Here is a 25,479-nt window from a genome sequence, read left to right on the forward strand (position 1 = left end):
AAGATAATAATGATAAGAAAGTGGATAGCCATTTGATCGATTAAAAAATGAAACTGCTTGTATTCGAGAGATATTTTCACGACGATATCCAATTTATTGTTTCGTATTCGCGCGAGTTAACCGGAAATAACAACGACGTGTAGTTTCCCTTCAAATTTGCGAGCACATTTCATCACGAATACAAGGAATTGTTGGGTCGGAATTGTTTATGGAAGAAAGGCGATCATCAATATTGGATCCCTGTATGTGCAGACACGCGGTGGAATACAGAGAGAGAGAGAGGGGAGGGGGACACCGTTTCTCTTTTCCATCCGTATGCAGTAGACCATCGTGCCCTTTCTTTGAAAAAGCAAATAGGATCGCGTTATATTTGCTCGTCTACACCCGACATTTTCTCCATCGCAAACTTTTCTCAATATAATATAACTCTTTGCGTTGCCTCTACCTCTGATTTTAAATTACATTTTGAATAAGTTCTCTTGTTGGTTCGTTGTAATTTTTGTTTTAAAAGGAACGATACGACAATTCATGCCCTCCTCTTTCTTTTCATTCGAACGAATTTTATGTATAAAAATCGAAGATCTCCAAAGGACTATAAGAATCTCGAATCAAATCCAACATTCTCTTCCTTTTAAGTTACATTCTGAATAAATTCTCTTGTTGATTCGCTGTAATTATTAAAAAAATATTTAAAAAAGAAACGATACAACGATTCATGTCCTCTTCTTCCTTTTCATTCGAACGAATAAAATAATCGAGGAATTTTCACAAGGCTTCCGAATCGAACATTAATCCAACCCTGGAATTCCTTTCCTTCCTATATTATCTAGTATTCGCCTCGAAGGTTATCATCTCTCGAGCCTCCTTTTTTAATCAAGAATAAAAGATGCGTTGAATCCACGTGTAACCTGCACACCGCAACAGGCGTTATCCATACAAAATAAGCCTCGACTCGAGATTGGTCGAGTGGGGTGTAATTAATTCGTTTCACGATCCAGTATCAGCAGTGGAACTCGTTAATGAAACAATGTAATGAAACTCGTGAACGGATCAAAGTTTGGTCCGTGAGGAAAATTCGATACCCCGTATAGAAACCGCAAAAAGACGAGGAGTGCGAGAGGGGTAGGTTGAGAGGAAGGGCCATTTAACCTAGGAAAAGGATGGGTAGAAAAGCGTGACGAAAGAGGGCCGTTCAGTTTCGTAAGAAGCAAGCCAAAATGGCCGCAACATTCGACCCTCGTTCGAACGAGCTGACTCTTGTTCCCGCTTTACGATCTGCTCTACAACAAATTTTTCTTTTCTTTTCTTTTCTTTTCTTTTCTTTTCTTTTCTTTTCTTTTCTTGTTTTTTTTTTATCCTACAACCTGGTTCTTCATTTACGAGAGAAAAGTTTCCAACGCCAAGTCGTTGTTCGACTCGACTTCTCTCCAAATTTTCTCTCTTTCCATCATTCATTTTTCTTCTGTCGACTGCTTTCCTTTTTCGTCCTCTCTTCCTTCGTTCGAGACGTGGCGAGAAACGAAGGACGACAATCAGAGGGAAGAGTCGACCTAGACTGCAGGTCGAATTTCATTTTGGTATCCTGCCGACTTTCGCCAACTCGGCCAAGCGAGCGTTTCGGGCAAGCGTGCGATCGATCGGCTTGGGTAACGCGAGCCAACCAGAGGCGGGATAATTTAAATGCGAATGTTTGCGAAGAAAACGTTTCCCGAGGAAATCATATTCTTTTGGAGCAACGAGGGAAGGGAAGGAAAGGGAGGGGAGGGGGTTCGAGGTTTTCGATGATGGAAAAATATTTATAGTTTGCGAAGGGGAATGGTATTTTAGATTTCATATCGCGACAGTGTAAACAGGGAAGAGGTTGATAATATTTGGATCTCGCGTCGATACGAATTTCAACTTCGAAGCGTATTTTTATTAACCATGAATCTTATGAATCTTATAAAATTTTTAATCTTCGTTCTGTCGTTTCATCGTGTAATATTTCCCCACTTCGATCGAATTATTTATTACGAATCGTTAAAAAAAAAAAAAAAAAATGAAGAAAGAATTATCCAAACGAATTAATCGTTATTACAATTAAGTCCGCATAAATAAAGTTGCCTAAACAATTATCGTTGACAGTTAATGGTTGAACGACGCTTAACGGACTAATAGGAAAGCGGCGAAAGAGGAGGGTAGTTTCGTAATTAATTAAAAACATTTAAGGTAAATCCCCTCGAGCCAAGGCTCGATACGGACACCCAGAACGTCTTCCTTCCGTTATAACTTCCCCCTTCCTCCTTCCCTATCTTCTTCTTCTTCTTCTTCTTCTTCTTCTTCTTCTTCTTCTTCTTCTTCTTCTTCTACTACTTCTTCCTCTTCTCATCCTCTTTCTCCGCCACGAGCCGCGCGTATTAGTTGGTCTCTTCGTCGAGATACGCGCGCGCGAATTATTAGAACGACTCTCCATCTCTATCTCGGCAACCACCCTTGTTACCCTCCCCCTCCCCCATTCCACCCGTTAATTAGAGTACAGTCTGCTACTGACGACAACCAACTGCAAAGGAGAGTCTTCAGCAACACGCCCTTTCCTAACACTCCACCACTTCGTCCCTTCTCCCCTTCCTTTCTCTCTTCCCCCTCCCTCTCCACAGTTGATCCACGCGATGCTTGCGGCTTGAATTATTCCATCGAATTCCCCACACGACCCGTGAGTGGCCTTTAAGAGGTGGTCGGAGCGTGGAATGGCCCGGCCGGGGGTCATCCCCGAATTGCCCTCCGACAACTGCCGACAAGTTTCCCCGTATATGAGCGGTGGGGGTGGGCCGGGTGAAGGATATGCTTATTCCGGACGGAAGGAATATGCGATTCGCTAGGGTGTGAGATGGTTGGAAAGATGAGGATGATAAAGAAGAAGGAGGAAAGGAGTGATGGAGATATTGGCGAGGAGGAAGAGGTGGAGATATTGAAAGAGGGAATGAGAGTACGCTGTGTGAAAAAAAAAAAAAAAAAAGAGGAAGAATCTCGACGAAAATTGATCCTTAGGCGTGTCTGATCATAGATGTAGTTAAATTACTTGTATCGCTTTTTTTTTATCGTACAATAAATTTTATAAAATTCTAGTTAAAAATATCTTGCGTATTAAAAATAAGAATTTTTTTACAGATTTTCTCTGCATCGATTGATTTATTTAAAAAATGATCCCGTTTAAAAAAGAAACAAACTTGATCTTCGAAATTCCTCCGAGTATTCGCGGAAAAAAAAATTGATAACATCGTATTTATGTTATATCTCTCTTTTACAACTTTTCCGCGAAACATTTTTTCAACGAACGAATTTCAAGAGTTTATTATTTGAAGTCGCGAGAGATGGGGAAAATTCAAACGGTTAAAGTTAAGAATAAAGTTACCTGAATAAGTAGTTTATTATTCAAAGCATGGAATAACCGCGGTTAACCTGAGGTTATACGGAGGAGCAAGCAACCGCAGTGGCCAACGAATAAATGCTATCCCACCATTTTAAACAAAGTTATTAACTATTCAAAGTTCAACTTTCAACTCTATTCACAAATTTTAACTAATTAATCTTTCAGCCTATCATAACCCTCGTCGAGCTCCTCGTATTTCCTGTAAATCTATTTTAATCGAATAGTGCACGAGTGATTAAACGATCGCGAAGCTTCGTATCGGTGTAACAATCGTAGATGCTATCCGCGTGAAATCTACCTCGCCCAGTTTTAGAATTGATTTCGAACGTATCTTTTCGGGGAATCGGTCGAGTGATTACTTTTCAATCGGATCTACGATGGATCGACCGATGGTCGGAACGCACTATGCACCAACTCGGTCCCAACCATCGTGAAAGATAGCGTCTCCGGAGCGGCGATAATTCGATCCTCGCGTGACGCATTGTTATCGATCGAAAGGACCAACCGATCTCTATAAACCTTAATGGAAAAGAATCGCACGTTTTTTAATAAATGGACCGAGTTTCCATCCCGAGTTTTTTTTCCAAACCGGCAAGATCCAATCTGGACGCGTGAAAGGAAATCTAAATATTTCATAAAACGGTATTCCCCCGGCGGAAAATACGAGCAATTTTGTCTGAACTCTGTTTCAAGTTATATTCTCCGTTTCTTTTTTCTTTTTTTTTTGGAAAAGAAGAACAATTTCGATGAATTTTCGATCCTTTTTTTCCTTTTTTCGGCCACTCGATGATGCGAGAATTAAAGGAGGAGACGGGTGGAATAGTTATTATGGCTTATCGAATATTTAAATTAGCGTACGATAAATTTCGCGTTCAATCGGAAGTGAATTTACTTGGAAAGATTTATCGATCCATTGAAATTAATTTCACCCGTTATCGAATAACTTTGCATCGGATTATGCTTTTATAACGATTAATATTTTAGTTTCTGCGCAACAGAGTGGCGAAAATTCGGGAATTATGCCGTCCGATTCTTAATTGAAAACTTATGCTCGTTTCGATGGAAACGAAAAGAATAACTCGATTAATCGAAATCATCGTGAAAATCGTCGCACGGATGAATTGCTACCGAAATTAACAACTTGTTCATTCGATCCGTCCCAATTCGACATAAATAAACACCACTTGCAACTTCTGTGAATCATTCTTCAAGATCGTTCAGGGGTAAAAGTAATCGTCGTCTCGCGAATATCTCGAGAACTATCGTCGAGTCACATTTCCAATTCACGAACGAGTTCACGATGGGTGATGGATACGGAGAGATCCGGTCGAAATATTCGCCAACTGAATCGAATTTCTATCGTCACGGACGGATGAAAAACGTGGGCAGGAATTTCATTAGCGAGGCGAGATGTGTTAGATGGGCTCGTCTGGAAAGATGACGGTCGATCGTTCGCTCGAGATGCCGGATCGAGGTTGGATCGATCGTCGTCCACACTTGACCCGAATCGCCTGATTAAAACACGGCACGGCTCGCTGATTTTCCTATTTGTCACGTGTCGTCGCGATCGAGTCGCGGGACTCGGTGTTGTCAGAGTTATTAGCAGTCGGAGTCCACGGTGATCCGAAATCCATCGGCGCCGTTGCAAATCATACCCTCCGCATAGCGTTACGACTTTTTCTTCCATTCCTCCATCCCCGTCGCGGCACAAACTCGACGCCTCCCCATTAATTGTACTCGTTTGTACAAGTTCCACTGCTGCTGCTGTTGCTGCTGCTGCAACTTTGCACTCGCGCTACGAGTTAATTGACGCGATCAATCCGAAGCTTTCTAACGAAACGGTTGTTCTACGCTTGATTGGCGAACTTCGATGGAAAAGACGAAGAGAGAGTTGGATTGGTAGACGTGAACAGGGAAAGTTGAATCGAACGTTTTGCCTTGGTATGCGTGTATCGAGAAAATATTTTGATTCGTTGCTGAAGCGAGGTTGGACAACGTATAAATCTGATCTTCTTTCAATAATTTTGAATAACTTTAATATTTGAATTTGAAACATTCCTCGATTAGTGACTATTAGATTTTATTATTTTTTTAGAAAAGAATGAAAGAAGCGACGTTGGACAACGTATAAATCTGATCTATGAATAACTTTGAATAACTTTAATATTTGAATTTGAAACAATCCTCGATTACTGTCGATTAGTGGCTACTAGATTTTATTATTTTTTTCAGAATGAAAGAAGCGACGTTATAAACATATAACATATAAATCTGATCTTCGAATAACTTTAATACTTGAAACAACCCTCGCGATTAGATTTTATTATTTTTTCAGAATGAATCTGAGACTTGCGATTTCGAGAGGTCCTATATTTCTAAAAATTGTTTCCCTCGCACCATCGATAAATCTACAAATAACTGAAAATTGCAATTCTCCTTGCTTCGTACCTCCGTCGTTTGTCACGACGACGAAGGAAAGGAAAATCGGTCGGTTTTCACGACTCGTGAAAATATGTAAACGCGTCGATACGGTTATTTGTAAGTCAAGCAGGCGCTAGACGGGTGCAATGTCGTTTCGAGATCAATCGTGGCCGAGAAGAAATTGCTCGCGCGTGAGAAACGCGTCCCTCTCACCCTTCCCCTGGAATATGAATCGGTTGGCACAGGCTATGAACGAACGACGTTACTCGATGTGTTTCACGATGAGACCGGTTTGCACAGGTGGATGGAGAATCTTCTCTCTCCACCTTTCCCTCCCCCCCTTCTTATTTTTCATGGGCCTTAAACGCCCTCGAGATTGCCGGTATCACCAATTAGACGACGTGCGCAGCGTCGGCAACGAGAGTACAGATGAAATTTAGCGCGACTCCAGCTAACGAGTAGTTAATTCGACTGGTTTACGAGAGTCATGGGACGCGAGGAGTAAAAATTATGTCGAACGCGGGGAGGGTTTGAAATTTCTGAATAAAAAATTTTTTCGTTGTATTTTTTATAGGGGGGAGAAGGAAAGAGAGAAAACTTATTTTGAAAATGACTCGAACCACGATTGATTCCCTGATTTAATCATATTACAACAATCTTTTTGTTATTTCGTTATTCAAATTTTGATCGATTTTAATGAAAATTCTAATTCTCGAGCCGTTGCGTACTTTTGTAAAATTTTTTATTCTCGACCCTTTATATTTCCCTTCCCCCTTTCATCACCGTGTTAACTCGAAAAAAAAAAAATATATGAGTCCTTTTAATTAGAAATGAAAATTGATTTAAACGAGATTTTAATAGAAAATGGTAATTATCCACGTGTCAAGTTTCAAACAATTTTCGTTCCCACTTTTATGAATCTTTTCTTTGAAGTGGGTGCTCGTGCTCTCTGGATGGAGCACCCGCGTTTCACGAACCCGTACTTTTATTCAATATACATCTAAATGAATTTTTTAATGAACAATGAAACATTGCCGTGTGACGGAAGGGCAAGTTAAAGGGCAGGTTAATTACGAATACACTAATAAAGTCAATTTCGCTCTTTCCCTCCCCCATCCCTTCCTCCTTCCCTCTCCCCTAATTGAGAGGATGCAATAAGCAATAAAGAACGTTCCATTCAATTTCATCGAACGATTTATGATATACGACTTTACGAAAGATTAGAGACGGGGAAAGAAGGGAAAAGATACTCACTGTAGGTGCCCACGTAGATCGGCGTCCATGTGACCTGGGAATCGACGAGAGTCGTAGCCACGAACAGAACAGCGGCGAACCATACACTCAAACGTGTCGCACTCATCTCACTAATAGCCCCGACAATCGCCATTTCCCACGTTTCAATCAGTCCTCTGCCTTAATATCATCTTCACCGATCATCTTCTCGCTTTCCCCCGATCCGCCGTGTCTTCGATTTTATTTCTATCTCTTCTATAAAATAAAAAAAAGAAAAGAAAAGAAAAGAAAAAAGTAAGGAAGAAAAATTGTAATTATCATCCATCAAACTTTCAACCCACTTGTACTTTGCTTTTATGACTTTAAATTCGATTTTTTTTTATTTGTTTTGTTTTTAACTCAAACTGTCCCCTCCCTCCTCCGCTCCACCCTGCTCGAGCAATTTCGTCTCGAAATGCATTAAATTTTATTATATATATATATATATATGTGTGTGTATACGTATATAATAAAATAAGATAGAATGAATATTGAATGGGGCCGAGTCGAATCGTTTTGCGAGCAATTAGCCCAGCGAGAAGTAATCTAAACTCGTGGCGATTTCACACAGGCACGGAGGGGTTAATGATCCGTGAACCGGGGGGGGGCATCTGTTTTCGCGGATTTCGACGTTCGCGGTTAAATTGTCCGTGGTATTATCGGCTTTTAAATTAGAGAAACTTTTGAATTAGCGCCACTTTATACCCGCCTGTTCCTGTTTTTCACGAACGGCGAAGAAGTTCGCGACCCGAGTCACTTTTCATCGCGGCAGAATCTTCATTTCCGCGCCAGTTTTTGATTTACACTGGGATTTGTCTCTGTTTCGCTATCTCCATATCCCCTGGATGTTCTTTTCTTTCTTTTTCTTTTTTTTTTTTTTTCTTTTTCACACGCGTGCACGATCAACGTGAATGAGAAATCCGCGAGCTCTCCTCGGCCTCGGTGACGCCTTCACAAAGGCGTGTCACGATCCGGTGTTTCTGCGCCAACACCTCTGCGCTTCGACCTCGGTTCAATCCGTGATCTTCGTTCGAGAAACGTCCTCCGTGGGGCCTTTTGTCTGTGCTCCATCCGCGCTCCTCTTACCTTCGCTGCACAGATCGGGGGCTCTGTAACAAAGCAGAAATGCGAACCATTAGAGATATACCGTGGAGATCGATCGTTCGAACAAATATAACAACGAGAGAAGTTTAATCATTCGCAACGATATTTTTAAAAAGTATCAAAATCTTTCTCTCGCTATTTTTGTCCTTCCAAAAAGAAATAAAATAAAGCAAGATTCGTATCATTCTCGATCCACGATGTGTATTCTTCTTCATTTCTAACTCTCGACTTTTTAATTTGATCAATTTAACGATATAGCATAAAAAAAAAAGTATCGAGAATAAAAACTCGAGAAAATATTCTCTTCTAAAAGGATAAAACTTTAAGAAAGTTAATATATATATATATAGAGCGACAAAAAAAAAATAATTCGATACACTAATTTCCAAGACTCTCATTCGACAATCCTTCTTAATTCGCATGACGGCGAGCATCTCCTCTCCGGCATCAACATTTTCCATTTTCGATAGAGAGGGAGCTCGTTACCAGCGCATCGGATTCGAATGGAGCCGTGCCTCCGCTGCGACATCATCCCAGCCCTCCCCCCCGGTAATGAGAGGGGAATCCGTACAAAACATGCCGAATACTCGACGTGATCCCCGCGTCGCGGATCATCCACGTCCGCGTTTTCATCCCATGGAAAATGTCGTCAATGTCTCGTTAGCGTATCTTGCATCCAGCTGGAAGCAACGCGTAAGGTATTGTCGATCCTCGTGTACGGGGGGGCCAGGGTGACCGTGGATGTCTGAGGGATCAGACGAGGAGGAGGCAGGCTCTCTCTGTAACGAGAGCGTGTACTACCTCCGTGGAGGTAGTTCGTAATACGACAAGCCAGCGAGGCGAAGCTACTGGTTTTGTTATCGTTATTTACTCGTTATCTCTACGCTTTCGAGTCATACTGCGCCGGCTCATCGGGTACGAGAGATGCAGAGAACAATTTCTGAGGAGTTCCGTTGTCTGTCATATTCTTTCTACGTTGGTTTATCCGCTCGATAAAATATTGGATAAAATTACTTGAGGAAATAATGAAAAAAATTAAAATTTCGAAAGTTTAATGAATCAGTTACATTTCTATGTTTTGTCAAAAGTAATCGTAAAATGAAAAACAAATTAAAATTTTAAAATAATAATTTTGTTTAAAATGCTTCGAATAATAAATAATATCAAGTAACTCATCGGGGTAAATTTTATTCGTAACTTCAATCGTTAAAATTTTGCCAGAGAAATTGCACGATATCAAGGAGAATCTCGTTAAATTCTTCTTCGAGGCAAGATTTAAAGGAGATATCAAAACCATCTCTCGTAACACGTCGGTTATAATATCATTAATTAAGAAGAAAAGATGGTGCGAGGAATTAAAAAAATAAAAAAAAAGATTTCGGTTCCATTATCGCGATGCCGGTTTACTGGGTACAGGTCAGTAGTCGAGTGTACCCGTACCGTATCCAATCGTCCAATTACAGGTCAGGCCGCGTCTATTGGAGACCGAGTCTGGCCAAGTGTCTCTTTATACGGAAGAAGCTTCCTTTCTTTAGCTCGTCCTCCCCCTCTTTTTTTTCTTCGGACAGAGAAAAGGAGGGCGTAGATGGAGGGCATAGAGAGATTGTGGAACTCGTCGAACGCGGCCGCGGCACGAACGAGCCCATTGAAAAGGCGCCGATGCAGTTAACTTAATCCAGGTGCTGATTGGACACGGCAACCGAGAAACGACGAACGAGGAACGCGATGGAATAGAAGGAAAGGAAGAAAAAAAAAAAAAAAAGAAAAAAAGGTAAAGAGGTTGCCCTTAGGTGGACTCCTCCCGCCAGGGGGTTGACCTTAATTGCGCCACGCAATTATGGTCACTTCCGTTTGATGGAAGTAATGCGCCGTTAAAAAAAAAAAAAAGAGAAAGACCCAATAAAGCGGGGGAAATCTGTGGTTATGAGAACGTCACCGGCACAAAGCCACCCTTCTCTCTCCTTCCGATAGGAGAAACGCTCTCTTACGCTGTCCTCCACCATCTTCTCGCCGTTATTACGATTCCGTGTCCTGTCCCTTTTTTCGCGTGAAAAGGCGGGAGAGGGCGGGAGGAGAGGTTAGGTCTCGTTTCCACTTTGGATGGAAAAAATAAAGAGAGAAGCTTTTTCGCGATACCTGGTCTATTCTCGAGTTGGTAAAAGATAAGGACAGGGTTCGACTCGTGGAAAAATTGCGCGAGGATAGTAGTTTGGTAAAATGGCGGAGCAAACGTTTGATTTTATTACTTAGACGCTGGATAGATCGTAGAGACTCGAACGTTACGCAAAAAATGGAATAAATTTTGTGTATAAAATGGTGCTACCCTAACCTAAAGTTATTAAGGAAAATAGTTATTCTTATACAACGTAATCAAGGGTGATTGTAACACGCCATCCTCGAAACGAACTATAAGTATATTCTTGTGTGATTTTAAATATTACATTGGAAGCATGCAACGTACATTGTCGAGCTTGTCCCATAAATTTCCATAATAAGTTGCAATTACGAGGTATAATCAAGTTTATTATAATATTTATGACATTTTTCTTTTCTTTTCACCAGAATAATGTTCTCGCGAAAGAAACTCGTAGAAACGTTAGACGACTTTTTTTAGACGAATCGACTTCATTTTTTAATTTCGCGAACTTGGATGAAGAAAGAAAAATAAAGAAAATTTCAAAGTTTTGCGAGAAAATGACATTCGCAGAAGTAATTATTTCTGAAATCTGCAATTACCTTTAATCCTCGCTCGTTCATTGTTAACGATTCTTTTTTGCTTTTTTTGCTATTTCAATGGAAGAAATAATTTTTTCGCAATATCATATTCTCCCCCCCCCCCCTCTCTCTCTCTCTCTCGTTATTTCGTTAAATTGGAACGCGTTTGATTCGATTCCGATTAGAAACCGAGTCGCTTTTGCGGGTTAGATTCGCTGGTAGGGGACGGAACGGCCCGTTGTAATTATTAATCGAGTCAGGCATCAATTAGTCGGAATATCGATTAATTGCGCATCAGAGGCGCGTGTCTTGGCCCGTGCACAGCCACGATTTCGATTATCCGCGGCTTTCGATGACTGTGCGTTTCATCATTCGATTAATCAACCGTCACGATCTGGATTGCGACGTCGCTTAACGTCAAATTTCATCCAGTTATGCATTTTATCAAATCACGCCTGATTAATAATCGTTTCGAGGACGGTGAACGTATTACGCTTTGTGTGCACCGGGAGTGATTCGTACATTCGCAATGTTCACCGTATAAATATCGTAATAAACTTCGATTCGCGATTGTTCGAGGCGAACAATATAAAAATTTGACCGTACGTAATTAAATTTGCATTTGTTTCGACCAGTATGTATTACAACGAGTACAAAATAAGTGTTTCGCGCGATAAACACTTTTATTTAAATTAATGCACTCCCTTCGTCGATTCCAATTTATGAAATATAATTTATTAATCTTGCCCCTCTATCCTCTCGTACAATCATCTGTGCAAAAACTGACGCGCGATGATCAAGTTGCAACTACGTTATATACAAATTTTCCGCGCGAAATATCGTAATGTATTTTCATATTCAACGGAACAAGCTTGTAAATTATCTAAAACGATCGTATCAAGTGGTTGATCCCATCTATTACACACGTGAACAACGAACGTATACAAATTATACGGTATATCTCTACAGGATAAATTAACAAATTGAATTAATTACAAATTTACATATCACACGCGATCCACTTTATCTCGAGCGAACGAAGAAGAGGAAAGTTAAACGAACTCGATCTCTCGTATTTTTCATTCGCGCATATGAAATCACGAAACGAGCGACAACTTCAAATCAATTTCTCTTTTTCCATGTCAAATCGTCTAATCGTACTCGAACAATTTCCGCGCGTAATGTACACGTCTTAATCCCTACTTCCTCGTCGTTCTAATGACTCAAACTGGAATCGTTTCTCTATTTCGCTACGTATATACGTATATATGCACATTAAACGCGCGACGACGATCTGAATTTATACACGGTGATACGGCAGCGCGATATATATATATATATAGGTAAAAGCGTCGCGAGATAATGTTACCGACGCGAAATTCTAGATTTCGTGAAACGCAATCGTGTTTCGCCAACTTCCGGCGAAAGCAGTCTACGACTAGTGAATACTTCAGCTATTACGTTTCAACTTCCATCCATTCACCGGTTTCCCTTCACCTCCTTCTTCCCACTTTCTCCTTCCAAAATTTCCTCTTCCTTCTTCTTTTCTCTTTCTTAAATCCCCTCGTTCGTTAACACGCATACGACGATGTTGAAAAATTGAAAGATCGATATGGATGGAGGAACAGCGTATTCCCACTCTTTCTAAATTTCTCCTCCCCCTCCCAGAAAAGAAAAACCCATGACACGTCACCAGCATTCGACGTTGAATGCCCCTCCCTCTTGACTTCCAATCGAACGATATTTCAACCCCAATGTTACCATCAATCCCGGTTTTCGAGGGGATCGGTTTTCTCGAATCGAGTAAATCCTCCGCTCTTCCTTTTCCTAACGGAAGCTCGCGTTTCCATTTGTTTCCCTGTGTTCCACTCGTCACGTGAACGCGCGATCCGAAACGTGCGGGCGTAATCAAAGGCGAGGCAGCTCCTCGTGGCAGACGCGCCGAGATTTCCATTGACTGATTTATTTCTCGTGCAATGACAGACAGCTCGTTTCCAAACACGTTAGGTGCTCTCGGCTTAAACGCCGAGATCCGACGATATTTGTTCTTCGCTCAACAACGAATATTCCCGACCGTTTGCCCGCAGGGGAGACAAGGAGAAAGGAGGCAAGGGGAGACAAAAGGGATGGGTGGAGGGGGGAGAGTGGCGCCTTAGACGCGACGGATATCGGGGCGTCAACGGATACGTCGCGTCCCTCGACCATCTTTCCTCTCCAAATTTTACTTATCGACTTATCGGCCACGCGATTAAGAACGATTGGAACGGTAAATATTCCCGCTTGATTCTCGCTCGGTTCATTCGGATTGAGATAAGGGAGATCGCGATGAAAGTTTTTCGTTTCGAGAGCCTCCGATCTCCGGAGAGGAAGAAAAGGATATCGGGATGAAGGAAAGAGAGACGCGATCTGAGCGAAAGAAGAGAGGAGGGGGGTTTCTCGATGAAGGTTGAAGAAGAAGAGCTTCGAACGGAAGTATAAAAATTTGGAAAGGATAGTTATCTTTATTTCGAGTGTTCGTACGTATTGTTGTTATTAGAGCGAGATAATTTGCCAAATACATTTTTCCAGTATTTAAGTTAAAGTTTTTGCAGATTCTTCGAATCTTTATCGTATTGATTCAAATCGAATATTAATTCATCAGTCTAAAGTTAGTGCCAAGTTCGATTAAAGTGTTTATTACTACTAGAAAACGTAACTATATATTTTCACTTTTTTTAAAAAATAATCAATCCACCCTTTCGCACGTTGACGATGATTTTTCGTACGTAACGAACCGCCAAAACGGGGAAAGCGCAAACGGAAAGGATGGCAAACGAGAAATGTCGAAATGGAAAAACGAAGATCGCAATTTTTGCGTTTCTTCTTCGTCGCTTCTTTTTTCGACCCGATTCTTCCCTTTTCACGGCACAAGCGTTAATGCGACGGATTATCAAACTCGTATTTTTCAGTAAGCCGTTCCTCCCTCCCTTCCCCTCCCCATTGCGGCCAGTTTCGCTCGATGTTTTCGTTGCGATATTTTCCGCCAGCGTGTTTAAAATTCCACGATTTTGCGAAAGATTATGACGTATCTCGCGATTTATCCTTTGAAATAGCCCGCATTTAAAATGTTTCACATTTAAAAATAAATACACCGTGATTGAAGGGGATAATATATTGTAAAGAGGTAAATTAAGCTGTATGTACATTATTTCTTTCGTTTGAATCGATAATATCTGGCCGTATTTATACGTAATAATTCGGATTAAATTCGAATGACGATTTATCGATTCTCAGCGAAACGTTTTTCGATTTTGTAAAATTGTAAATTAAGAGAATTAAATTCGAATTTAAAAAAAAGAAAAATCTAAAAAATCTAAAAAAAAATACGCGAATCACTCGTCATTATGGTTTCTTAATCGACAAAAACAGCGTTAACTTTTCAAACTTTTCGTTATTCCCATTCGTCTATTTAACGAGAGGAAAAAACGCGAAATGGGAATTACCGACAAAATAGTAACCTCAATACCGTTCTTAAATAGGTGTTCAACGCTCTATTTCAGTTACGGATGTACTCAATGAATGACGTACTCAATGAACACTTTGAAGCGTGATTGAAGTCCCTCGTTCAGATATTTTAACTCGGCCAGCCAACCAGGAACGATACACTTTTCTCTAATTTGTCAACTCGATCGTTTTGATTTCTATATATAATTTCTCGATGATCGTCTTCTTTCGTCTCGAGCGACGTTTCACTCGAAGAAATCGTGTAAATATTTTTCATTATTATTTACATTACCAATAATATATTATAAACAAATGTATAAACCCAGATTATCGATTACGTATCAGTCATCTTCGAAATTTTCACAAATTTCTCCTAGAATAAAAATCGATCCGATCACTCTAAACACTTTTTACCAAACAATTCTATCACACGTGAAATTAAACACCTTGTAACAAATAACAACCCGGCCAATATTCAATCCGAATAAAATACCTTAACCTTTTAAAAGCCGCAAATATATCAACACCACTATACGTCACTTAACCCGCATCATATCCCCATTATAACACCGACCCAGTTAAAATTATCACGCGAAAACCATAGATTCCGCGTATCGGAAACAACGGAGTCTAGCGAACAATCGATCGATGCGTTTGAATCCAGGATGGATGAGGAGCGACGCGACGGTTTCCGCGTGACAGATCGGTTGACGCGCGTCGATGTAGAAACGAGCGATGCCATCTAAGCACTGGAGGCCCCGACTTCGCCTATCGGATGGAAATCGTGGCTTTCCGCGTAACGTAACCCCTTGACACGCGGCGTCGATTTCGATGCCACGCGTCGCGCCGATCAAACGCGTCCCGTGCCGCGATTACATCCGTTGATTTATCGCCGTGATTTAGGACCGCTTAATTAATTTACATCTGGAAGAGAGAGAGAGAGAGAGAGAGAGAGGGAGGGTGTTATCGGCGGTGAAACTGGCCGGATGTGCTCGATGCGCGCGGTCTACGTGGGAGAATAAACGCGTCGCGCTGCAACCGCGTCGGGAACCGCGTCGAAACTCGGCCACGCCGCGTGAATCTGCGTCAAAGTTGGCGCGGTGTTGAAAACGCGGGGAGAGAAATCGCGCGGAATGGAGACGCGAGAGGGTTTATTATTTATCGAACGGGTTTCATTGAAATTGTTTTAAGAAAAATGCGTATATTTCTGGAATGATTCTAGATGGAAAATTGGAAAAATTGGAAAAATCTGTTGCGCGATGGTTACGTATATAAAAAATGGGGAGAAATTAATCTGCGCGAACTTCGTTATGGGAAAAAGTCAACTTATATAGAATTATTTTCTCGTGCGAGATGATTGCGAGAAACCATAGAGAATCGCGTGAAACCGTGCGAAGTTATACGCGAAGCCATACACAATATTCTGCGAAAAAAGTAAATAAATGTTTCGTTCACACCGTGAAATTATATATATATATATTTTTTTTTTCTCCACCCTCTCCGATATATCGTATATAGAATTATGGATAGAAAAAGTTAATCGAATAAGGGGGAAGAAATAAATCGAGTTAATTAATCAATTGGGTACACAAAATCGCAAACACGGATGTTTTATCACCGCGTATCGGACAAGCTTGAAGCACTTGCAGAATTAGTCAATTAGTTAGAATCATGATCGATAAATAGAATCACGTTCAAACAAGTGGCCGATTGGTTAATGTTATAAATATTCACGTTTAAACGCTCCCTATCCGATGTTTACCGCCAAGATGATATTACACCGTGGTATTAACCACGGTTATTGCAAACACCGTCCATGGATAAAATCCATGTCCGCAAATATCGATTTTTTTTTCACACGTAATACACGTAATAATTTCATCACGGTGATAAAAAAAACCCATCTCTCATCGCTAATATTTGAACTTTCTTACAAAATGTCCATCGTCGAACACCGATCGAACGAAGTAAAATTTTCGAATTTCTCCAATTTCCTATTTTCGATTCGAACGCGTCCCTCTCGCGAAATCGAGAACGAAACGCGGGAACGAGATTGTTTTCCATTCAGAGGAAAAGGAAGGGGATATCCCGTGGAAAACTCGCGAAGAACGTGACACACTCGTGTGCCCCCGCACACGAAAATGGGTTATCCCGCGTTTCGTGTTCCCGCGCGACAAAAGCGGCCGAGGTGCAAGGTGTCGCAACGAAAAGCTTCGTCGCACTCGGTCAAAGCGCTGGAAAAAGAGAGAGAGAGCACACCTGTCCAGAGCTTTAACCGCGTACGAATGGTCGTACGGAGATACGGCAGGCACCTAGATACACGATATCGAACCGATTTATCATCGTGACAATTTCGAACGTTGAACTCGAAACGCTCCTCCCTTCTCGACGCGGCCCAGCATCGTCGTACGAATTGGCCGTTGGAGAAACTGAGAGTTGCTTATATGATTAATCGAACCTTTCCTCCTTTTCCTTCCCGGCCATCGTTCCAAGGATTGAAATTGCTCCCTCTCCCTCCCCTCTGACTGGAATAATATTTCAGATGGGTCTGGATCGATGTGTGTGTGTGTGTGCAAAGTACTTCGGAAAGAGGCGCGCGCTCTCGCGAAAGTTTTATAACGCGGAACTCGATCGGAGGAGTTAGAATATTTGATTGTTGGAAATGGGGGAATGAAAGGATTGATATATGCGACTGAATCTTCGAGCGGCGGGTGATGTACGATGGAACTTGGTTTATACGTTCTGCGCCAACGAGTTAATTCTCGGCATCTCCGAGAGTTGGTGGTCGCGTGAATTCTCAAGCTGGAACGGAAGTTGCGATGGATGTGGAGTTTGACGGACGTTGTGAATCAATGGAGGGGAGGGGAGGGGTCGCTTTTGTTCCCAACGTGGAAAGAAATTTTATAAGTGTGAAAAAGTTTGTAGAAATGGCAATTGTTCGAGATGTTTGGAGATACAGTTACGATGTCCGCGTGAGTTTCAGATTACATTTTGGATATTTTCAGGTTCGCATAATATCGCATAAACATTGCAAATCTGCTTATCGTAAGATGGTCGTTTGCTAGGATATACAAAGATAGTATTGGAGTAAGGCTTGATCGAGTCGTCATCGAACATCGAAAACACACACAGCACACCAGGCCGTCCAACTCCAAACCAGTGTGAAACTCGGTGCAATTTGCAAGGTTTCGGTTACGTCACGGTTGACGAACTTGTTTAATTAGATCGCCGGTTGGGATGTTGATTAATTTCGAGACGAGTCGAGGAAGTTCACAACTACACAGGGCATCGTGAATATTAAGAAAGAAGACGATGCTTTTCGAGAAATCTAACTGTTCGAACGTGTTCGCATTGTTCCCTTTGGCGTGAAATGGAAATTAATTAAATTTCGCCCTCTACATGACTTCTCCTCTGAATTATCCGCAACCAACTCTCTCTAAATCTAATTATTATTTTCAAACGCAATCGACGACGAACACCGCCGGAATTTGAACTTTCTCAGTTCAAATGAAAATGTTTTTGCGTTGTTAGCTAGATTGAAAAAGAGAAGAAAATCGAATTCGTCGAATAGAGTAAAGCGACGTAGAAGCAATGGTACGGTGAAACCTGGCAAATGGATGTCTATATTTTATCCATTCCATTAGCGAAGTGCGAGAAGCATACACGGTTACGTTGCATTTTTCCTTATCGTTCCCCGTAATTTCACGTGCACGCATATACGATTCTCTATTTTCCGTTCTACATCCTTTTTTTTTTTTCCCTCTCGCTTTATCCTATAAATATCTTTATCCTACAAATAACACTAGATCTAGATACATCGATCCGTGCAACATCGATCTTCCAACTTTGTTATGAATCACAATCGAGGCATCGCGTTCGAGGCAATGGCGGGGAAAGGAAACGATTTTAAACTCGAACGCAAACCGGTCAAGGATGACGCACGACGATGGTCGTGGATAGATGCTCGAACCAATTCGAACCAGTTCCACTCGAATCGTTGCTCCCTTATAAACCAACGCCTTTCAACCAGCGTGTGGAGTGTACACAAAAGGGGTGAAAATTTTTCTTTTTTTTTCTTTTTTTCGTGTGGAGTGTACACAAAAGGGGTGAAAATTTTTCTTTTTTTTTCTTTTTTTTTCTTTTTTCTTTTCTTTCTTTTTTTTTTTTTACCGCGACAAATTTCCCCAGAGTTCTCACATTTGTCCGGCTGCGCGACGAGTGCGCGAGCACACGATTTAATTAAAGGACAGACGGCGGAGGACCAGCTGCAAAGAGTTTCATTTTACGTTTTCAGCCTCTTCGCTCGATTCGATAAAAAAGACCGCCCTGCGAAACACGGCCACAAAGCTAAGTTTATAATCCTTAAGCGCGCACGAAAGCAAAGCCTCGTGGATAATCCTTGAGGTAGAAATCTCGAAGTTTTTTTTTTTTTTTNTTTTTTTTTTTTTTTTCTAATTATAATTCCTCGCGGAAGTTGTGCGAGACAGATGAGAGTCTTGGAGCGGAATCATGACTTGGATGGGACTCCTCTCACGAACCTGATAGGACGAGATAGAGAGCTGGAATTCGACTCGAAGAAACTCGAACGTCCCTACAGGCGATTTAATCGAATTCCATCCGTGAGAGGAAAAGAGGCGAGGCCTGTTTGGATCAAAGCTGAGCCTTTTTTTAAGATATAAACGGAACCCGTGTATAAACGGAAGAGGGGAAAGGGGAGGAAAAATAACATGCCACGTTTATCCTCTGGATATACGCGATCTCGCATGAAAAGATGATGATTCGAAAACAGAGAATCGAGGGAGCGGTATAGGAAAATAAGGAAAACTATATGCGTGAAGATTATGGAGCAGCTCGAAATTGAGAATACGATAGAGATAAATTCTAACTCCTAAGAGACTTGGATACTAGCTTTGCTATATCGAGGAATATCGAATAGATTTGATATTGTATTATCTTTTCAGAGAACCTTCGATCCCAAAAACGCCAAGTTGGAATATCAATCACGCTTAATGATCAATTTGTAAAGGGATGTTAATCGCTTTTGTATCTTCTCGATCCTTAAAGAGGTTTCTATTTCATTCGCGATACATTATTATCCATTCTTAACTGATTTTCTGCTTTCTGCTTTGTTTTCTTCTTTTTTTTTATGGGAAAAATCACGAAAGACTTGCCTCAGCCGAGGCAAGCATCGTAATGGGTCGAGTTTCTTTAATCCTCCGGCACTTGCATTAACCGGTTATAACTGTGTCCGGTAAATTGTTAACACGGCAACACTCGCCTCGGACGTTTAATATCAAAGCTTGGTCAGCTGCGCTAACATCGTAGAGCCGGAAGACAAACGTGTTTCAATGGATGGTTATGCATCTATGTAAATCTGCCATTAATTTCGTTATTCAGCTATTATCGAGTTACGGCTACCGCTACGCCCCGAGCACCGGTTGATCTTGCCCAATGGTTATATATTCGAAACTTGCCAACTTTACTGCCCCGCCATTTCCCTTTAAGTACCGTTCAGCTCAATTACCAAGTTCTATCATCGTCGAATTATCGTCCGTAATACCGTTTATTGGGGCCCTTTCTGTATTTATGCTCGTCAAAAGTTCGTCGACGTCGGTTGTGAGCGAAGAGCGATGATCACTTGGAGGGGATCGGTACTCAAACGGGTCGTTAATCATCCACGTTTCTTCCAATGTCTTTTCCGACTTCCTGACTTTTCTTCTTATCGACTGGCTAATCTTTAGACGTGGGATCGACGATGATCACGTCTTCGATATTTTTGGTTAGCATATATGCCACGTCATCATCCTTATTACTTCACTCGTCGTCACTTGCGCTACTCGTGTGATTAATCGATTTATTCTATTTGTTTAACTATTCTATCAATTGTGTTTATTTTGAAATGAAATAAGTTCCGTATCTTCTCGATATTTTTGAGGATACACTATATTATTGGCCTGTTCTATTCTATTACTGGTCTCACGAATGTATTATATATATGTATGATATTATTTATCCAATCAATTAATTGTTTATTATATTTTAACGTAGAACTTTTACTTTTGTGGAAGAATGTTAATAAAAAAATTTATACGCGATAAAACTTTAAAGTTTTTTAAAATATCGTAGCTATTTAGTTATAAGCGTAATTTTAACGCAGACTGATGCGTTCAAGGTTATGTATATACATATATATATTCACTTGGTACGTTTGTAACGAAGTTTACAAAAGGACTAAGGAGGGGCTGCGGGTGTTGGCGCGAACGAAGTTAAGCTCTAAAGCGGAAAAGTTAAGAGACGATATACCAAGACGCGTTCAGAATAACGATGACAAAACCATGGGGGTGGCTCGGCGAGAGAGGAGTTCTGGGTAAACGAATTGCCTTCCTGATCGGGGCTTTCAACTTCCTGCGTGCTAAGATTTGCTCGAGCAACCGCAAGATCTATGCAAACTTGCCAAAACTGAATGCCTAACATACTTTACCTTTATCCATCCAAAAATCAATATCAAACCGCTCTCCCTATATCCTCTTCCTGAAACTATCGTTCGCTCCAACCGTATCCATTACATTCCCCCTCTCCCCTAAAAAAAAGAAAAAGAAGAAATCAACTTGCTCCACAATTTCGATGCAACTTAAACACCTCATACATCTCTCTCGACGAAATATCGTTAAATTAAATCATCGAGAAACAAATTATCCAACTCCTGATCCTTCGTTCCAAAAGGAAAAAGAGAGGAAAAACGAATCCTTCGGAACCGAAGGGAATACGCGACAAAATCCAACTCCCGATCCTTCGTTCCAAAAAAAAAAAAAAGAAAGAAAGAAAGAAAGAAAAACGAATCGTTCGAAATACGCGACGATCAATCTCCTCCCTATATGAATGCTAATTAAAAGCGCGTTCATTAGAGGAGGCGCCCAGCTCGATCGAGCCGCTCTTCCTCTTCAACGATACCGCGAGATCTCGTGTTACGTCACAATACGTGGATAACGTATCGTCGTTGCCGGCGGATAAACTAATATCCCGGTGACCATTATCTGTTAATTAGGCCGGCTTCTTGCTCCATCCCTTAAATTTGCACACCGAGGGAGAGAGGAGTTTGTTGGCCCAACCTGTGCTCCCGTTGTGTGTCAGTATTCGGCTGTAATGCACACACGGTGACCCCAGGTCGCACGCGGACGCACCGAGGGGATTTCGAATTTGAGTTATACGAGTTCCGTGCCCCAGCCGTGGCTTAAATTATGCCGACCAAGTGTGCTGCCGATTAAACGGTCCTTTGAACCTCGCCAAACACTCGTGTTCGCGTGTTTGGATATATTATTGTATATTTTTAATTTCGATTTCGTATTTTCGTAGTATTAAATCGAATTGTTGCTCCATCGTATTTTGGTTGAAGTTCCGTGGCTTAAATTATGTCCAGCAAGTGTGCCGCCGATTAAACGGTCCTTTGAACCTTGCCAAACACGCGTGTTTGGATATTATTGGATTTTTAATTCCGATTTCGTCGAATTGTTACTCCATCGTATTTTAGTTGAAGCGTTATAGTATCGAGTTCCGTGTCGAAATCGTGGCTTAAATTATGCCGATCAAGTGTGCTGTCGATTAAATGGCCCTTTGAATCTTGTCAAACATGCGCATTCGGATATTATTTTTAATTTCTCGTATTTTCGTATTGAGTCGAATTGTTGCTCCATCGTATCTTAATTATAGTATCTCGAATTTAAAAATTGGAGCCAATGATTAATAGATAAACACTTCTCTCGTGATTCTTTGAACGCGTGTTTGGATATTTCGAGCTAGCGTAAATATTTTTAATTTCTAGTGTTGTATCGCTTGTATTGTTCTAGTATTGAAAGTATAGAATTTTTTCAATTTCTTGTTGATGGTTTTTAGTGAACTTAATTCCTTTGTCTTCGCGAGAGTGTGAACCGTTCCTCGTATTTGTTTATCAACCAATGGCTCTTCAAAATATCTCGATTATCCCTCCATGCGACATAGACGCGTTTTTTCTCGAGTAAATCGGGAGGGATATCTAGATTTTTCACGGGAAGATCGATATTTCCTTTAGAAGCTCAACATCCGGTGTCATTATTCTGATCCTTCGAAAATCCCACATTTGTACATACGTTCGTACCAGATGGCTTATCGGGCATTGAAAAGATCAAAAAATTCGATGCAATCTACTCTCAAAGCGAGATCCATCCTCAATTCTACAACCTACCATTATTAGATGGTATTATTTAGATCGACGAATCGAAATGTCGAATATATAGATCCTCCCGTTTCCATTCGTATTTCGAGGGAGGGATGAGATCAGATTTCGAAGATTTTATCCTGCACGTACGTCTACGAGATCGTGAAAATCTCATTACTTGGAGTTTACGCTCGCGAAAGGGTGGCTCGCGTGCTTGTAGACCCCCGGTGCTCGTAATCTGGCCCGATTATCTGCCCTCTGAATGGAGGCGCGTCATATTAAAATGATTCCGGTTCAATTTTCAGGATTCCACTCGTCGAGGACGTCCCGACATTCGATAAATATGGTCTTTGTTCGGCTGAATCGGGCCGTAAAGTCATCGTATTACTCCCGAACGCTTTAATTAAATCACAACGACGGACGGGGAGGGGGAGGCTTGTGAACTTTAATTGAAAGCCTGTCTCCTACGGTGTTACGTTTCACGGGGTTTCACGTATAATCGGGACAAATATGAATTCCTGACTGTGTTATTCTTGATGATGCTTACTTACGGATGATTGACTGACGAATGGAGCGTTTGTGCGTTTCCCGAAACATCGTGCGTCGCGAATATACACAGCTGCGTTTATCTGTCGGCCAAAGGTGTAAATCGTGGTAACGATCGAACGTCAGAATTAGATCGATTGCGATTAAAATTTCACAAGTTTGAATTGAATGATATTTGATTTGATATCGTACTTCAAAAATTAAATTCGAATATTTTGTTATTTAGATTAAAAATATAACGTATAAAACGTTGTTGCATAAAATATTAGAGAGATCGTGAAAACAAACGAAGGAATTATTAATAACGATCAATTAATTCTATTAATTTAAAAAATTAAAAAAGAAAGGAAAGGACGAGTTTTCGAAGACAATTGTTCATCGATAGTCATCATTCGCATAATCGAGGCATCCTTCGAAACTTGGCTTTTATGAAGGAATCAAGTGTTAAAAAGCCGTTTACAACACGGTCGCATGAATCGTAAATGTTGTTTTCTTTTTTACGGTTCTCGCCACCACCATTTATACCCATTCTATTTTACGCGGTCGTAAACGATAAAACACTCGTTCGTCGAGAAACACTTAAGCGCCGCTCTCCCCACGACGAATGAATTCGATTTGATCGCGTTGCACAGGCCTAGTCGCAGGTGAAATTCCTATCGGTTCTGTGTCGTGCGTCGAGCATCATAAATGCCATTCATTCCGGCGATCAATCGAAATTCTGCCGTAAATCTTTAAGATGGAACGTTACGTTATGGTGCCCTATTCGAGAGGAATTTCCTATCGTTACGATTTAACTTTGTCGGTTAAATTTTCTTTTATAAGTGATAAAACGATTTTCATTGTATTTTTCTCTCCCGATATTTTTAAATTTTGTAAAATTATAGGATCCAGATAAAGAGGAAAGATATCGATAGAATAGCACAATGGCTAATATAAAAGAAATTTTCCATCGATTTTATTAATTAATTCTAGGATAAATTAAAAAAAAGGTTTTCACAATATCGTATATTCTCTGATACGTTCACATTTTCAAAATTATTAGGAAAAATGAGAGGAAAAATATAGACAAAAAAAATAATTGAACAAATTTTTGAAATACTCGCAAAAATTAACGAATGCCACCACTATGGTGTAGTATAGTCAAAGTAAGAATTAATTGAAATTAAATTCTAATAAACACGATCTTCGATTACTAGATAAAATAATAAATCTTTTATAAGACACTTTTCTGGATCTCTAATATTTAAATCAAGAAGGTATTCTTCCTCGCCTTAAAAAACGAAATTCAACGACACAAATACAAGAAGATGACAAATAAAATATTCTACAAAGTTGCCTTCTCAATCGAATAAAACGATAATAATTCCCAATCAAAGTATCAGGATCGCGATATCAATAGACTCTTTCGCAAAACATTCTATAAAACGAAGAATCGAGATTCTCCGGTTTCTTTTCTCCGATCTTGGAATATAAATAACCCATGTAATGACGCGTTTATCTTAGTTTCCGCTTTTCGCGGATGATACCACGCCAAATATTTGCATCTTTCGAGAACAGCTTTTATCGTCTCGACTGTCGAATCCCGCGGATATAATCCGAGCTTTCGCTTCTGTAAACCGACCGCATTATCCATCAACGAAGTTGGTTCTTCGCTGCAACCGCTTCCCTCCTGAATACGCCCCTGATGTAACACGCATTCCGATGCATACGAATGGATACAGTCACGTATCCCGCGTGCTGAGAGAAATTACGTGAACTACTCTCGATCCGTGGAAGATTCGTGGAAACTCGCAAGAATCCTGTTAGCGATATTAACACGTTACTTCGGAATTGCTTCGAGAGGATAAGCTCTCCAATATAGAAAGAACCGTACCTATAAATTTGTTCTCTCTCGGTTGAGCAAAGGATAAGGAATGGATACGTACTAATGACGGAAAGTTTATCCTCGATGCACGTACGTGAACTGAATTATTAGAGACTCAGATGAGACATCAATAACATTTTTTTGAATATTCATATATAGAAAATTTTATCTTGCCAAGTCTCTTGAAATCATCCGAAGGGATCCATCTCTAAAAATTAGATTGAATTAATATAATAAATCTAAACAAAATCTCTACGAAACGTATAATATTTCCAACATTTGAAGAAAGCGAATATTACCTACCTAAACAACGATACAACGAGAAAAAGATCGAACTTTATCGAAGGAAGCGTTCATTTACGATTCCTCCCCCAAGGGAAAAGTTCGAGAAGCAACGATGTTTGCCGTTTAATTACCGATCAACCACCGGCTGAACGAACCGGCGGAGGAGAAACAGCCATTAATTCACCAACG

The 25,479-nt window shown here is 40.7% G+C and overlaps 2 protein-coding genes across 2 annotated transcripts in view; one reads left to right on the plus strand and one right to left on the minus strand.

Annotated features, from left to right (window-relative positions):
* The window catches only part of LOC122720620, a 195,369-nt gene extending 187,842 nt beyond the window's left edge, over positions 1 to 7,527 (minus strand). The window contains exon 1 of the mRNA XM_043947417.1: positions 7,085 to 7,527. Within this exon, the coding sequence (XP_043803352.1) occupies positions 7,085 to 7,217 (133 nt within the window). The 5' untranslated portion in view covers positions 7,218 to 7,527. The remainder of the gene's footprint in view (positions 1 to 7,084) is intronic.
* LOC122720508 (cuticle protein 79-like) overlaps positions 1 to 25,479 on the plus strand; it is a 186,332-nt gene that overhangs the window by 50,769 nt on the left and 110,084 nt on the right. The gene's annotated exons all lie outside the window — the stretch shown is intronic.

This window comes from Apis laboriosa, unplaced genomic scaffold (genome assembly GCF_014066325.1).
Source record: "Apis laboriosa isolate Shangri-la unplaced genomic scaffold, ASM1406632v1 scaffold12_cov154, whole genome shotgun sequence".
Classification (NCBI taxonomy): Eukaryota; Metazoa; Arthropoda; class Insecta; order Hymenoptera; family Apidae; genus Apis; species Apis laboriosa.